Genomic DNA, 14,334 nt, shown 5'->3' with positions numbered 1-14,334 from the left:
TTTTGCTGTCGGATGTAACGAATATTATGCAGTAGTGTAGACCAAGCTAGCTTGCACTTCCAGCTGCAGTTCATACACATTAAAACAACGAAACAAACCATTGTCATTCTTATAGGTCTGTTAAACTATGGCTGACGTCGTTGCAATGGCATCTGTCATTGAAGACTTTGAGACTCAGGTATGTATGTTTAGATGTCATTGATTTGGAGCAACATTACAGTGCGTGCACAGCATCCATACTAACTGGGCTAGAGCATGTCAAAACATTTAACTTAAACTTTGGATAATGTTGGGATGAGGAATAAAGGCCACAAAGTCTCTGTGTACATTCTCTCTTCCACAGCCATGCAAGAAATCACGCAAAAGTGTGGACACTCCAGCTGTCAAGACTATTACAAACTACTTTTCCCCTGTGCCAAAGTCTATGGAGAAACCCTTCTCTCCACCTAGGTCCAACAACATCATGGACTACTTCAATCGCAAGACCCCACCCGAAAGAGAGAAGGACGCCACCACAGAGCAGTCAAAAGAAAACCAGAAGGGAAACGAGTCCCATCAGGTTGTTAGCGGCACTGAGAAGACTGTGAAGCAGCCAGGTAAGCTCCCCAAAAAACGGGGGAGGCCCAGCAAAGCTGCCAGGCGGCTGCAGGAGAAAGAGACGGAGGGCTCCACAGAGGAGTGTGTTATTGTTGAAACCCTTGGAGATGATGGAAGCTCCAGGGAGATGACAGTGAGTGGCTCTGGCATCTTGGGGAGTGACACAGCCGCTCTGTTGGCCCAGGTCTGTGCAGACGCTTGTGTGGATGAGGACACCATAGTAAAAAAACAATCGGGTACTGTCTCTGCTCAACAGGGTCATAAAGAGGAACCCGATCAAAAAGACTCCACTTCTACCAAGAAAAAGTCAGGGAAATCTGCTGACGGTGCCGTTGCTAAAGGACCCCCCGTAGACAAGGTAGAACATGCCCAGCCTGCTGGGATAAGAGCAAGGAAAGGGAAAGCTAAGCAGGAACAGGAGCAGCACGATGGGGAGGAGTGTGTACCTGAGGTGGAGGAGGCTGAGCAGTCCTTATGTGACGTGAGCATGGAGGTGAACATGGATGAGGCATCTCAACTCAACAGTAGCACCATCACCATCTCTTTTGAGGACTTCCTGCAGAGTCAGGACCGAGAGGAAGACAAGGGGGACAAGAAAGATGGGATGGAGGAAGAGGAGAGCAAAGACAGCATGGAGTCAAGAGAGAAAGAGGGAGATGTGGCAGATGTCCCCAAACCAGCTGGTGGTGAAGGTCCTCAAGTGTCTCCCAGAACCCTCACCTTCCAGGCAGAGGTGCACGCCATCTCCCTTAACCATGAGCCTGCCAGGGCTGTGGAGAAGAAGGTGGCCTCCATCTTCACCAGGAGGAAAGGGGAAGGGAGCCCAGTGGAGGTAAGGCCTTCCTCGTCTCTGCATCCCCAGCCAAGGCCTGAGCTATTGCCTGTCCCCAAACGGAAGTCTAATGTGGTTCTCCAAGAGGAGGACCTGGAACTGGCAATGGTGGAATCTGATTCCACACCCAAGTGCAGCCAGGCCGAAAGAAAACAGTTCATGAGTGCCTTCAAGCAGCCCAGCCAGGAGGGAGCGAAACCCAAGCTAGGTAAGGGACAGGGTAAGCAGAAGCAGCCTGCAGACAAGGTCCCAGAGGAGGCTGGGGATGAGGGAGCTGACAGGGACATCTCCAGTGTTCCTGCAGTTGAGCAGCCCAGTGCTGGCGACAAGGAGGAAAAGGAAATGAAAAAGAAGCCAGGAAGAAAAGGGAGGAAGAAGGTCCAGAACAAGAAGTCCTCTCCCTCACCTGCCACACAGGAAGAACCTGACCCCAAGGAGACAGGAACTCAAGAGGCAGAAGAAGAACCAGCAGTGGTGCCCGCCACGTCCACCCCCGCCACCACGCCAGCAGTCAAAAGACCCAGAAGAAAAATCCCCCCCAGACCGGTATGTGTAGCCAAGGAGGCTGGGACTTTGAACCCAGCTCGAAAGACAAAAAGCCGGAAGAAGGGTAACGATGCCGGGGTCCCCCCGAACGGCCCGGGCCACATGTCAACCCCCAGGTCCAGACACAGAGTGTTCCTGGCTCAGATGGTCTCCCCTCCTGACGAGAAGGAAAGTCCCATCAGGTAAGATGTTAACAATGGACCATTTAGTGTCTATGTTTTGTTGTGAAAACATATTTTGTCATGCTGTTTTGTTTATATTGATGTATTTTTCCCGTTAGGATGAAATTCACACGGGTCTTCTCAACGCCTGAAGCTGTTAGCGACTTTGAAATACTCAGTCCTCCTGCTAATAAGGTAAATGTTATGAGCTACATGAAAAACAAACTGCTGTGCACATGTGTATTTGATTAACATAATGACATTACAGCTGGCAATAAACAATCATGTTTGTCTTGATCAGGGATCAAATGCCTCTAAGAAAAGAAAGCAGGCCAAAAAGTTGGTAGAAAAAGCCAAAGCGATACAAAAGAACAAGAAGGATACCTCCAAGGATCGTGGCTCTTTACGAAGGTCTTCACGGAGTCATACCTCCACCAGCAGGATCTTCTGTGAGAATGAGGTACTGGAGTCAGATAACAACTAATAATTCTATTTGAAGAGGAGGATATTTCCGTATTAATTTGTCTTTTTGTGTGTGCGTGCAGGAGTCTGTGGTTTGCTTAGAGGATGAGCAGAGTGACTCTGCGCAGACAAAGAGAAAATCTCAGAAACGGTTACGGAGTCTTAATGAGGTTTTGGGGAAACCCGCTGCCAAGAATCCAGCAGGTATTTTGTCACTCTTACAATGGTTCCACTGGAAATGCCAAATTAGTAAAGAAAGCTATTGCTTGGAATGTTAAATAAGGGTTTATTTTCATTTTTTGCAGCTTCCAAAGCGTCCCTATTGGTCCTGGGTAAAAAGCCACAGAGGATGTCGGCAGGCATATCCATATTTGATGAAAGCAGGTAGAGACTTCTCTTATGTAAACATGTTTGTTTCTTGTGAGACTCACAGTGCTTTTATGTATGCCAAACTAGTTATGTTATTCATATAATTTCTAACATTGTAGAATTCTCTATGCACTGACACTCCCATACTAACCTCACATGTGGTCTTCTCCAGCCACGAGGGCTCGGAGAACTCCCAGGATGATGAGCAGTTAAGAGCGCGCAGAGAGTTCCTGAAGAGTGGCCTTCCTGAATCCTTCAAGAGGCAGATAGCCAGAACTGTTGCCTCCCAGGAGGCCTACTCCCTCTCCTGCTCCTCCTTCCAGCCCACTGTACACGTGCTGCAGACAACACAGGGTGAGTTAGATATGTTTATCGGAAATTCATTGTGTGACATGCAGCAGTTGTCACACAAACGACGATACCAACAAAACCACAGCACCAACAACAAACAACATCAGAGCACCTCAACATAACACAACATGTCACCAAAGTGCTTTACGTATTACAAGGATCCTCACACAGAGGTCCAGTTATTTTTGTTACCCAATTTGTCGAGAGTTGCACAGCCCTCAACCCTTGTTTGACTTGTGATGTGATCTTATCTCTCTATATAAGACTTAATGGGTTGGTACTTCAGAGAAGCTTTTTGAATGTTATGTTGAATTTGAGACAGCCAACTTAGTGTTTATATTTACAGATTGCTCTCTCTGGACTCTCCCGTGGCCTGTCACACCTTTACTACAATGCTTAAAGGAGGTGAAAATCCTGTCATCAAACCCTCTCCCATGTGTACACAGTTCCCCCTTCTCTAAGACTGTGCCAGTGTCTAGAGTCCATGCTAAGAAGGTAAGTCTAAACGTTGTATTTGAAAAGGACCCAGGAGGTTTCTCTTTCGATACCCGGTCATGCTCAGTAACTGCCGTTCTCCAGGGCTCCGGCTGGAGGGAGGAGATCTCTCAGAAGGCTCGTCAGCTGCTCGCCGAGGAGATCAGCGCGTCCAACCCTCCCTTCCCGGCTCACAGGTTCCTCACTCACTTCCTGAAGAGGCGGGCCGATCACCTCCAGCCGTGCGCCACCTCGGGTGAGAAGAGAAGATTAAATAACTCATCATGACCGGGGGGGGGGGTAGTAAGACTGATTACATTATTAGAAACTCTATTTTCTATTTGACTGGCGTAATGTCAGCTGTTTGCCGTAATACTTCCTCTTGTCTCATGATGCTGTAGAGGTCACGCTTGGCCCCAAAGCCCTCGGTGCCCCAGCATCTGTCGAGGCGGTGGGGGGGAAGAGGAAAAGGGTGGATGAGGGGGTGGTGAAGGTGACCAAGAAGCAGAGGTCCAGCAGGTCTGAGGGGGAGGAGAAGGGCACAGGTGCTGCCCCTACCCCGGAACCCCAGCCCCCCAGGAGGCGAGGACGGACCAGGGGGGCTGACAGACAGAATCCCTCAATAGAGACCACACCTCTCCCTCCTTCTGGAGACATAATGGTGGTTCTGGATGACTCTCCTGTGTCAGAGGAGGCTGGGAAACAAGGTGAGAAACCTGCCCTCGCGTACATTACAGGGTTTCCCGTTTAACCTTAACTTTTCAGGGGGCCGCCCCTCTAAGCAACACACGCCTGCCACCTTTTTTTATAGCGATATCTGCCATGTTACTCTGTCCTGTTTTCTCCCTTCCATTCCAAAACGCCAGTCTCCCTTCTCTGCAGAACGCATTAGTCTATCGCACAAACTAGCTCTGTCTCGGAAATACATCTATTTCCGTTTGTTTCCCGTCATTGTAAATGTCATTTGACAGTGTTGGGTAACTTGCCGTGTCCATGTTTCTCCAGACTCGATGAAGGAGGACGTGTTGTGGACCGAGAAGTACCAACCGCAGCACTCCAGCGATGTCATAGGAAACACCGGCTCAGTCAGGAGACTCCACAGGTAAAAGCGAGCGCGTCTCACTGTACACAAGAACACACGAGTCACCCTGGACGATACAAAACAGACCCAGTGATTCATCAGTCAGTGGGCTTAGACGTGCTAGTTGGACAGGCATTTTGGTCCGGTTTTGTCCGCCTTAAAGTTTGACTGAACCGCCGACCTTGCAGTTGGCTGAAGGAATGGAAGCTCCGAACCGACCGAGAGGAGAGGAAGGAACGGAAGAAGGAGGGGAATAGCAACGGTGAGAGCCCATCCACTCTAGGATCTCACAACTGAATTGGACTTTTGTTCATGGACGGTGACAGGAACTGTGTGTGTGGTCGTGTGGTCCTCCCAGACTCGTGGGACTGTGGGGAGGATGACTCCCAGGAGGGGGAGGAGCTGACGTGTAACACCCTGCTGATCAGCGGCCCCACAGGGGTGGGCAAGACAGCCGCCGTCTACGCCTGCGCCCAGGAGCTCGGCTTCAAGGTCCCCGTCTTCCCTCTGACAAACGACACATACACACTGGGGCCCGGTTTCCCCGACGTGGATTAAGCCTAGTCCTAGACTAAACTTCATTGAATTTTTCCTCTTACTTTAGGACTAAGCTTAAACCACGTTGGGGAAACTGGGCATAGAAGATTAAGGTCATTGTTAAAAAGGTTGTCAAATCTTTCTTCTGTCTAGTGTTTCTAGATATCACTTTTGTTTACCCGTGCCTGCCCACCCACCTCCCTCTAGGTTTTCGAAGTGAACGCGTCGTCGCAGCGCAGCGGCAGGCAGATCCTGTCCCAGCTGAAGGAGGCCACCCAGTCCCACCAGGTGGACATCCAGGGAGTGAACACCCACAAGCCCACCTACTTCAACAGCTGCTCCGCCCGGCTGGGCTACTCTCCCAGTGAGTGGAGAGTGCACTTTATCCCCCCAGAAAAAACACGTCTTGTTTTGTAGTGGGAGTTTATTTGATTTGTTTTAAAGAATCGCTAAGTAGGGTGCCATGCTAGCATGCCAAGGGATACGGCTAAAGCATAATACTCTTTAGTCGCCATAGTAGTTCTAGTCTTAACAGTTGTTGTCTCCATCCTGCCCCCCAGGGAAGGTGAACACCCCTCGTAGGGTGGTGTCCTCCCCCAGGAAAGTCCCCCAGTCCCCCCGCGGCCCTAAGAGGGGAGGCCTGGCTCCCACCTCCCTGGCCAGCTTCTTCAAGATGGGACGACCCCCCAGCAAAGAGCCCGCCAACCCTGACAAGACTCAGCCAACAGGTACGAGTCACCTAGCGTCCTGTGGAGGGTCAAATGGCCTTTTTGGCTCTTCCGTAGATCTACGCTGTGTATATACCCCTCCACACCTGCTGTCTATTCAGACACATCATGTCACTCTGTCTCTACCTCAACGCAGTTGCTCCTAATAAGGCCCCCAAAGCCAAGGAGACTGCTGCCAAGACCAAAGAGCCTCCGACCCCGCCAGCCGGCAGCGCCACAGAGCCTCCCAGCGAGGAGAACAGCAAGAAGACGGCCACGTCGCTCATCCTGTTCGAGGAGGTGGACGTCATCCTGGATGACGACTCGGGGTTCCTTGCCGCCATCAAGACCTTCATGGCCACCACCAAGAGACCTGTGATCCTAACCACCAGCGGTGAGAGGTCCAGGACGTGGTGATCTTGTAGATAGAAGTGTAAATACGGAGCAGGACTGTCGTCTTCATGTGCCCTTTATGCTGTTGATGGTATTCTGGAACCGTTATCTAATATTTAACTCTCTTTTTTCTTTTGTAGATCCGAGCTTCAGTACAACATTTGATGGATTCTTTGAGGAAATCCATTTCAATACTCCATCAGTGGTAAGAAATCCACTATGGTCAACACCGTTTGCTGAGTGCCGTGTAACTAACCTTGTAAACAAACAAATATAGCTACCTGAGTGATCCAGGCTAGCCCATCACAGCGGTGATCCTCGTTCGTTTCCTGTTTCAAAGTAAACAATCAGGAGTGTGTGGTTGCTAACGGCGGGCCTCCTCTCCTCCGTCCAGGTGAACGTGGGCAGCTACCTGCAGCTGCTGTGCCTGGCTGAGAACACGAGGACGGACCCCAGGGACGTGTCCACCATGCTCAGCCTCAACAGCTGTGACATCCGCCAGAGCCTTCTGCACCTGCAGTACTGGACACGCAGCTCCGGAGGGCGCCCCGCTCCCTGTGTGCTCCCACGCTCGCTCAGCACAGGTACTGACGCGGGGAGAGAGGACGTCCTGGAAGGCAAACTCATGAAGAAGAGAATAAAAAGTTGGAAAAACAAAATGGCCGTTTTTGACAACTTTTTGAATCGATTTTCCGTAGTAGTCATGTTGTTTCTGCTGACTCGGGTGTTCCTCTTCAGAGTCCCAGACGAAGGCGGAGGTGGAGGTAGAGGGGGCGGCAGACGGAGGAGTGTGCGAGGAGGTGACACTGCCTCCCTGTGACACGGGCTGCAGTCAGCAGATGCTGGGACTGCTGAATGTGGAGCCAGACAGAGATGTACTGGACATGCTCACGGTTGGTGTTTTTTTGGTTTTGGTTTTTACAAGGAAAACGATTCACTGAGATTTAAAAATCTCTTTACAGTTGTGTCCTGGCCAAGACGGGCATGAAAAAAAAAAACACAACATTAGGAAATCAAAACACAGCAGCCATATCATCCAGTGCCAAAAAATAACCAAATAAATACAGCTGTGACCCTCCCTGTGGTACGTTCAGTCTAGGAACAGGTGAAGGGGCCTGACACTGGGCCGGAGTGGAGTAGTGTAAGACCATGGCCACACAAAGACAAAATAAGAACCTAAAATCCAATGATATTTACAGTATATGACACCTCAGGGGAACAAGCCTAACTTAAACTTCCAAACTGAAATATGTGGTTTGTTCTGTGCGGACAACCAAAACGAAGTTAAAACACTTATACATCGGTTCGGTGTATATTTAACAATGATAAAACTAAGAATCAACTAATATCAACAACAAAACGTGTGTGTGTGTGTCCTCAGAGCCAGAACACAGCAGAGCCAGGCTGCCTGGAGGTGCTGAGGGCCAGCCGGAGGAGAGGCCTGGACCTGCTCTACTCCAACTTGGAGGCAATACTACCCCTCCCTGTCACTCACCTGACCATTACTGCACCTCGGAATCCACAAGCGCTCAGCAAAATACAGGACATGCCTTTCGCTGAGCCCCTGGAAACGGCCAGCCCAGCCCCGCAGCCTGACAGTCTGCCCCCTGTCGGGCTGCCGCAGGTGGCAGAGGGCTCGGACGACGGCAGCCCGGTGAAGTGCTCCTCCGCCATGAAGAGGAGGAAGAAGAGGCAGCATTGCCCGGAGGACCAGGACCCCTTCCACTCCGACTCGGACTCTGACAACGCCTTCCTGTCCCTCCGCGAGCCGCACCACGCCCCTCAGACATCCCGGGAACCGAAAGACGCCTCGACGGACGTCCAGGAAGAGATTGGCGGCGACACCACTGCTCCCGTGAGGATGAGAAGGGTGACGTTAACCCCAGAGCAGAGGATGAAGAGTGAGCCCGTCTCTCGCTGCCTGAGCTCCCTGGCTGAGTTTCTGGACCACATGTCGTTCCTGGACTCCTCCCTGCTCCACCCAACAGCACGGCCAGGGGGCGCCAGAGGCTCGCTGACGTTTGGCCTCTCGACCAGAGCAGAGGTGAAGGACGGGATGACAGACGAGCCCAGGGAGGAGTGTGATCGAGGGAGCTGGGCCGAGGGAGAGAGAAGGCTGGAGATCCAGGCTATGGTGGAGGCTCTGAGCTTCCAGAGGTGTAGACGAGGGGTGGAGGTGGGATGGACCAGGGCCCAGGCTCTAGGGGGGGAGCTGGGAGAGGAGGCAGTGAAGGAGCTCTCTCTCCCGGTGGCCCCTCACAGGCAAGGCTTCAGCCTCACCCTGGACCTCCCCTGTGACGCCAAGTAAGTCCAATTACGATTCTGTTTCAACCATATTGTGTTCACAGTTTTGCGGTGAAACGATGACAAAATGTGGCAAATGAAGAGGAATGATCTGACTACGGTTGATAAAGGCTGTGTTCACTGTCCTATCTGTGTCAGAGTGCTCCAGGCAAGGAGGGGAGTGATGGACACCTTCCTGTCCGCCCGGGTTAACGGGACCCTGGGGAACCGACGGGCGGTAGCCCTCGACTACCTGCCCACACTACGAGCAATCTGTAAAACGGAGACACTGAAGGAGCAGGGCAAGACCAAACGCCGGTGAGACCATAGGCTCAGGGTTGGAAATCGGGGAAAAAGACCTGTTAAGTTATACTGACACGTGTTCATTGATTTGAGCTCATTTCATGACGTACTATCATGTAAAGCTTTGATGTCTTGATCATTTACGTCCCTGTCCTCCTTTTAGATTCCTGCACTACCTGGAGTCCATCCACCTGGGCCTGCCCAAGAACACATTACAGCACCTGGCTGAGGGCTTCCCCTGAACCAGCGGTCGCCTGGAGGTGTTGCCACTGGAACTCTTTAAGAGCATGGCACGTGCAGGACGTCCCACATGGAAGGTGGTCTCCGTTCTCTCTATCCAGCGTCCTCCTGCCCGTACGGCCCCAGACAGCAGCCCTGTCTTTTAACACGGTGCTCATTCATCTCAGGAGGGGGTGCAGTCAGAGTGGATTATGGAGGCCGTGGGCTGTTTGTGTACTTGACTTTGATTGCTAACAGAAGAGATGAGATTGAATCAGTCCTCTCGTCAGGCAAGAGGTGCTTGAACCTGGGGCCGTACTGACAGCTCATTATGCATTTGTACAGTAATTATTAAACAGTAGTTGTGTGTTTTACCATGTGAGAGAGATTGTTTTAGGGATGTTGTTGCGTAGAAACGGAGACGTTTCTAAATGATGTAATAAATGAGGCTTTGCTGGTGGATGCAATGGTGTATCTTTTTTTGTATTAGTGCTTGCATGAAGTTAACACACCTGTACAGTATAAAGCACACTTGTAGAAATGATTGGCTTGTATAAATATTGTTTCTGTCAATACTAACTATTTTTTATTAATGCACTCTGGACCTCACTTGTTGCCCTCATGATTGTGTGGCATCTCTATATAATTTCATCATGAATCACAATGTTATTTTGAGTTAATAAAGTTTCCACGTTTTAGCATTTGGTGTATTTTGATTTACTGCTTTTTGCTCTACATTAATAACTTTTTGCCTTGAGGTTGTCTATGATTGTGCAATGACCAAACTGGTGCACCACAAAGAAAAATGCCTAAACGTTGCGCCATGTTTTTTGTAGTGTTCAGCCGTGGGAGGTATAAACCCCGGGGTGTTAGGTTAAAAGAGAAAGACGCTAAGAGTTGATTGGCATACAGTCGTACACAAATTCCAGTTAACTAACTGCATCAAATTAGATCGTGGAGTGCAGTATGCACCTAGGATTTCCAATACCACACGTAACATCTTTCATCGCAAGATAATGGAAAGAGGGGGTATAAACAAAAAGATTTTACAGGAATTGGTGAAACTGCCGGACAACAATCATTGCGCAGACTGTGGCGCGCCTGGTGAGTGTGCGTGTGGAAGAGAATCGATAGTTGAATTACTTCAATCTAGCAACCAGCAATTATTGTAATATATATGTATAAGGATGCGGGTCAATCTAAACATTAACTAAAGTAAGCTGTTCTAAACATTCAACAGAGCCAGAATGGGCATCGTGTAAACTGGGAGTGTTTGTGTGTCTAAAATGCGCTGGTGTCCACCGGAACCTCTCCGGTCGCATCAAGTCTATAATTCTCGATTTTTGGGAAGATGATTTGGTTGAGGTATGGACCAATACAGTTATTTTATGTAATTTGTTGGACTTTTCATAATGTCATTATAATGTATTTTGTGTTTTTATGTCTGTTTATTGGGGTGTAACTGAAGTTCATGAAATCCAATGGAAATGCCACTGCTAAGGTTGAGTATGAGAAAGCAGTCCCAGTGTACTACTACCGGCCCCAGAAGGATGACTGTGCGTAAGTATTGCCTGGAGTTCACACTGGCATCATTGGCTGAGAGAGATTAAGTATGCGTTTTTGAGAAGTAGGCCTAGTGTCTTTCTGATTTGACACTCCCATGTAGAAAGGGGAAGCAAACAGGCTTGTGTTGTTCTTGAAAATACAGAAGTTTAGCAATGATTAAAATGTAGTGTAATTGTATCAGTAACATATTGGCTCTCAGAAGTGTTTTGCCCCAGATGTTCTGATTGTTTATTCACAATGCCTTGAAGCTCTGCAGGCATGTCATGCCTGGAACAATATAAAGGAATTTCATATCAATTAAAAGAATGACTGTTTCATTAAAAAGTATTTATCCAGCAACATATTAAATATGTTTCCAGTGTATTGAGGGAGCAGTGGATTCGAGCTAAGTATGAAAGGATGGAGTTTGCCGGAGTGACAAAGTACCCACCTCTGGGATATACCACAGGTGAAGAAGTTGATAGATATTTTCCTGAGTCACATCAAAAGACATTACACCTCTTACACCTACGTTTTTGCGCACTACTTTGCATGTTGCCAAATATCTTAACTATTGAACTACTTCCAACTTCCAGGTGCAACTAGGTTCTTCTAGGTGCAATACTGGATAAACCTAACATACAGGAAAGACTACATTATACAGTGCATGTTATTGGTTTCATTCCAGGTTTCTATGAGGGAATGCTGTTGAAGAAGGGGAAGGTGAACGGACAGTATCTGAAGAGGAAGTTTATTCTGTCACAGGCAGAATTCACCCTGACTTACCATAACAAGGAGGATGTAAGTCAGCTTTATTTTCCTTCTCACACTCAAGAGGTTGGCAGTCGCAGAGCGACTTACTGTAAGTCGCTCTGGATAAGAGCGTCTGCTAAATGACTAAATGTAAATGTAAGTGTGGTGAAGACTTCATAATGAAGCATCTGCTTGTTCATTTTTGCATCCATCCAAACAACTAATTGGAACTTTAAACTTATGTAATGTAAAAGTTTTTTTCTGGCTGGACATCACTGCTTTATTTTGTTTTATCACCAGGAGTCCAAAAGACCTAAAGCATGTATCCACATAAAAGATCTAAACGTCACCTTCCAACCTGACAAGATTGGTCATGATAATGGACTACAAATCAGCTTCCTGGTGGACACTCACACCAGAAACCTTTATGTCTACCATGAGAGTGGTGAGGTGGGTCCCATCTTAAATGTATCTAGTTTAGGAGAAAAATACTCAGGTGGTACAACAAGGGCATCTGGTAGTAGTAGTCGGTACTTTATTCATCCTCAAGGGGAAATTGTGTCGTTCCAGCAGCCAAGATAAAAACAAGAAATTAAAATATAAATAAAAAAACAGGTCACCAATACAAAATACACAGTATGCAAAATACAAAGCACACACATCCAAAAACGACGTACAAATATACAAAACATTGAATACAAATATATAAAATACCTGTTGCAAAAATACACATTGGCTGTACATGGGGTAAAACACAGGGGTTGTTTAACAGGAATATACAAGTGAAAAACAATTTGATCATTCTTCCCTGTAGGAGATTGTCACTTGGTTCAATGCCATTCGAGCTGCTCGCTTTGCCTACCTACAAACAGCCTATCCCACAGGGAGTGACAAAGAAGTAAGTGCTCTTTCATTTTAATTTGTCACAACACTATGTACTGTAGAGTGTACACCTGTGTACCAGTGTACACATCTGAAATAGACTGTATCAACTACTTCTTCAAAGGTGCAATGCATTTAGAGGACATTTTTATGCCAAGGGCTTTCCCAATCTACTGGTCTGTTCATGCAAATAAGAGCTGTGCAAAATCTTATGTCTTTTAACCCAAATGTAGCCATTGACAACAATGTAATTCAAAATAAAGAGCGTAGTTCTTCGTTTCATTAAATTACCTGAATTTTGACAGTTGGTTCCCAGGATTACCAGAAACTACCTTAAAGAAGGATACATGGAGAAGACAGGCCCTAAGGTTGGAATTTCTCTTATGTCACACACATAAAATATTACCATTTGTTACCAATTCAGTATGTGTTGAGATAATGTGTATGTGTCTATGAATGTTTGGATAGCAATTGGAACAATTCAAGAAGAGATGGTTCGTCTTGGATGCCCAGGAAAGAAAGCTCCTCTACTTTAAAGGCCAACTGGTAGAATAATCAGTTATCCTTATTCTTATCAGTTCAAGCGGTTATTCACAGACCAAGTTCTATACACACTGATGGTATATAGAAACAGCTTGTGCGTATGTGTGTCCAGGATGCCACAGAGCAGAAGGCAGTGTTCATCGGCCCAGAGAGCAGCGGCTATTCTGTAAAGGAGAGTCATCCAAAGGGGGCCAGAGGGAACAAATGGAAGTATGGCATTGTTATGGAAACCCCAGAACGTCAGTTTGCCTTCCTGTGTGAGCGGAAGGAGGAGCAGAAAGAGTGGGTGGAAGCCCTCAAGCTAGTCATGGCGAAACCCATGCAACCTCAGGACTACACCAGTAAGAGCCAGCACACAGCTCAGCTCACACAAAGTCAAATGTATTTGTGGATTCATTAACTAAACAATAAATGGCAAGTAATGATGCGTATTTTCTAAGTAAATGGATCTTGTTTCAGCTGAAGCCAACCTGAAAGGATGACAGAGAGATGAAAAAGAAAATACTACTGCCACTGCTGAGCCACCTCAGACCAGTTACCCTTATCTATCCCATGGAACAACTGGATTATTGTACTTTTGGTTACATGATCAAATGCTGGTGTTAGTATCCACCATTGAATCACCACAACTTACAGCGGAGCTGAAACCATATGAAGCTCTGAGGATTGTTGAACTGTTGAGACTGTTCTATAGATAAAGTAACTAGAACAGCATGATACATACATCACTGTGGTGGTAAATAACATACTGTGCACATACTGTGCAGGACATACATTGCTATACAAGAGCTTAATTTTTCATATTTTAATCAGACAATTTCAGAAATTTAATAAATAAAATAATTACTTATGAAAAGTAGTTTGGCTGATCACTGTATCACTCATTACCTAATTTTATATTGTGGAAGAAATTGGGATTTCCTGTGTGCTTACATTAATCACTAATCAATAGAACTAGTCATTGGATACTAGTTAGTACGTTTATCATGTAAGTTTGCTATTAATAACAGTATATTGTGTCTATGTGTCAGGTTAATAGATGTTCGGGGTCAGGAGAAAGTACTGGCTAAACGGTCCTTGTCATGACTACAAGGAGAGCTCCAACTATGAACTCTCTAGTGTGAGAGTTGTCATGTGTTGGGAGCAGTGAATCTTTTTCTCTGAGACTGTTGTAACGTCATTCCTGCCTGACTGTCACAATCTATGTTTACATTCTTGTGCCCTATAAAAGATGGTCCTCCGGCTTTCGGAGCGGAGAGAGACCTGGTTGAGACCTAAGCTTGGTGTTGTGTTGTC

The 14,334-nt window shown here is 47.3% G+C and overlaps 2 protein-coding genes across 2 annotated transcripts; both read left to right on the top strand.

The window, feature by feature from the left end:
• The first annotated feature begins 127 nt into the window (after positions 1-127).
• Positions 128-9,971, top strand: atad5a (ATPase family AAA domain containing 5a). Its single transcript, XM_067230870.1, has 22 exons — positions 128-178; positions 344-2,157; positions 2,256-2,331; positions 2,438-2,596; positions 2,682-2,802; positions 2,904-2,982; positions 3,140-3,321; positions 3,665-3,813; positions 3,898-4,048; positions 4,194-4,499; positions 4,798-4,894; positions 5,062-5,135; positions 5,232-5,365; positions 5,618-5,774; positions 5,971-6,138; positions 6,275-6,511; positions 6,651-6,715; positions 6,905-7,094; positions 7,249-7,403; positions 7,892-8,814; positions 8,953-9,111; positions 9,260-9,971. Exons 1-22 carry the CDS (start codon positions 128-130, stop codon positions 9,336-9,338), a joined length of 5,526 nt encoding a protein of 1,841 aa, XP_067086971.1. The 3' UTR covers positions 9,339-9,971.
• Positions 9,972-10,192: 221 nt separating this feature from the next.
• On the top strand, positions 10,193-13,895 carry adap2 (ArfGAP with dual PH domains 2). Its single transcript, XM_067230875.1, has 11 exons — positions 10,193-10,419; positions 10,556-10,680; positions 10,784-10,875; positions 11,241-11,329; positions 11,549-11,661; positions 11,914-12,063; positions 12,428-12,511; positions 12,801-12,863; positions 12,964-13,041; positions 13,151-13,379; positions 13,498-13,895. Exons 1-11 carry the CDS (start codon positions 10,332-10,334, stop codon positions 13,518-13,520), a joined length of 1,134 nt encoding a protein of 377 aa, XP_067086976.1. The 5' UTR covers positions 10,193-10,331; the 3' UTR covers positions 13,521-13,895.
• Positions 13,896-14,334: the final 439 nt, after the last annotated feature.

The sequence above is a fragment of the Osmerus mordax genome, chromosome 3 (genome assembly GCF_038355195.1).
Source record: "Osmerus mordax isolate fOsmMor3 chromosome 3, fOsmMor3.pri, whole genome shotgun sequence".
Classification (NCBI taxonomy): Eukaryota; Metazoa; Chordata; class Actinopteri; order Osmeriformes; family Osmeridae; genus Osmerus; species Osmerus mordax.
The sequence above is the reverse complement of the archived record's forward strand: the minus strand, read 5'-3'. Positions and strand labels throughout refer to the sequence as shown.

Bases quoted from the DNA above. Each gene is read 5' to 3' on its own strand.
- atad5a (XM_067230870.1), top strand. From the start codon at position 128: ATGGCTGACGTCGTTGCAATGGCATCTGTCATTGAAGACTTTGAGACT. The intron at 2,803-2,903 runs GTATTTTGTCAC...CATTTTTTGCAG, and splicing joins CGCTGCCAAGAATCCAGCAG to CTTCCAAAGCGTCCCTATTG. The intron at 7,404-7,891 runs GTTGGTGTTTTT...GTGTGTCCTCAG, and splicing joins ATGTACTGGACATGCTCACG to AGCCAGAACACAGCAGAGCC.
- adap2 (XM_067230875.1), top strand. From the start codon at position 10,332: ATGGAAAGAGGGGGTATAAACAAAAAGATTTTACAGGAATTGGTGAAA. The intron at 10,681-10,783 runs GTATGGACCAAT...GTGTAACTGAAG, and splicing joins GGGAAGATGATTTGGTTGAG to TTCATGAAATCCAATGGAAA. The intron at 13,380-13,497 runs GTAAGAGCCAGC...ATCTTGTTTCAG, and splicing joins GCAACCTCAGGACTACACCA to CTGAAGCCAACCTGAAAGGA.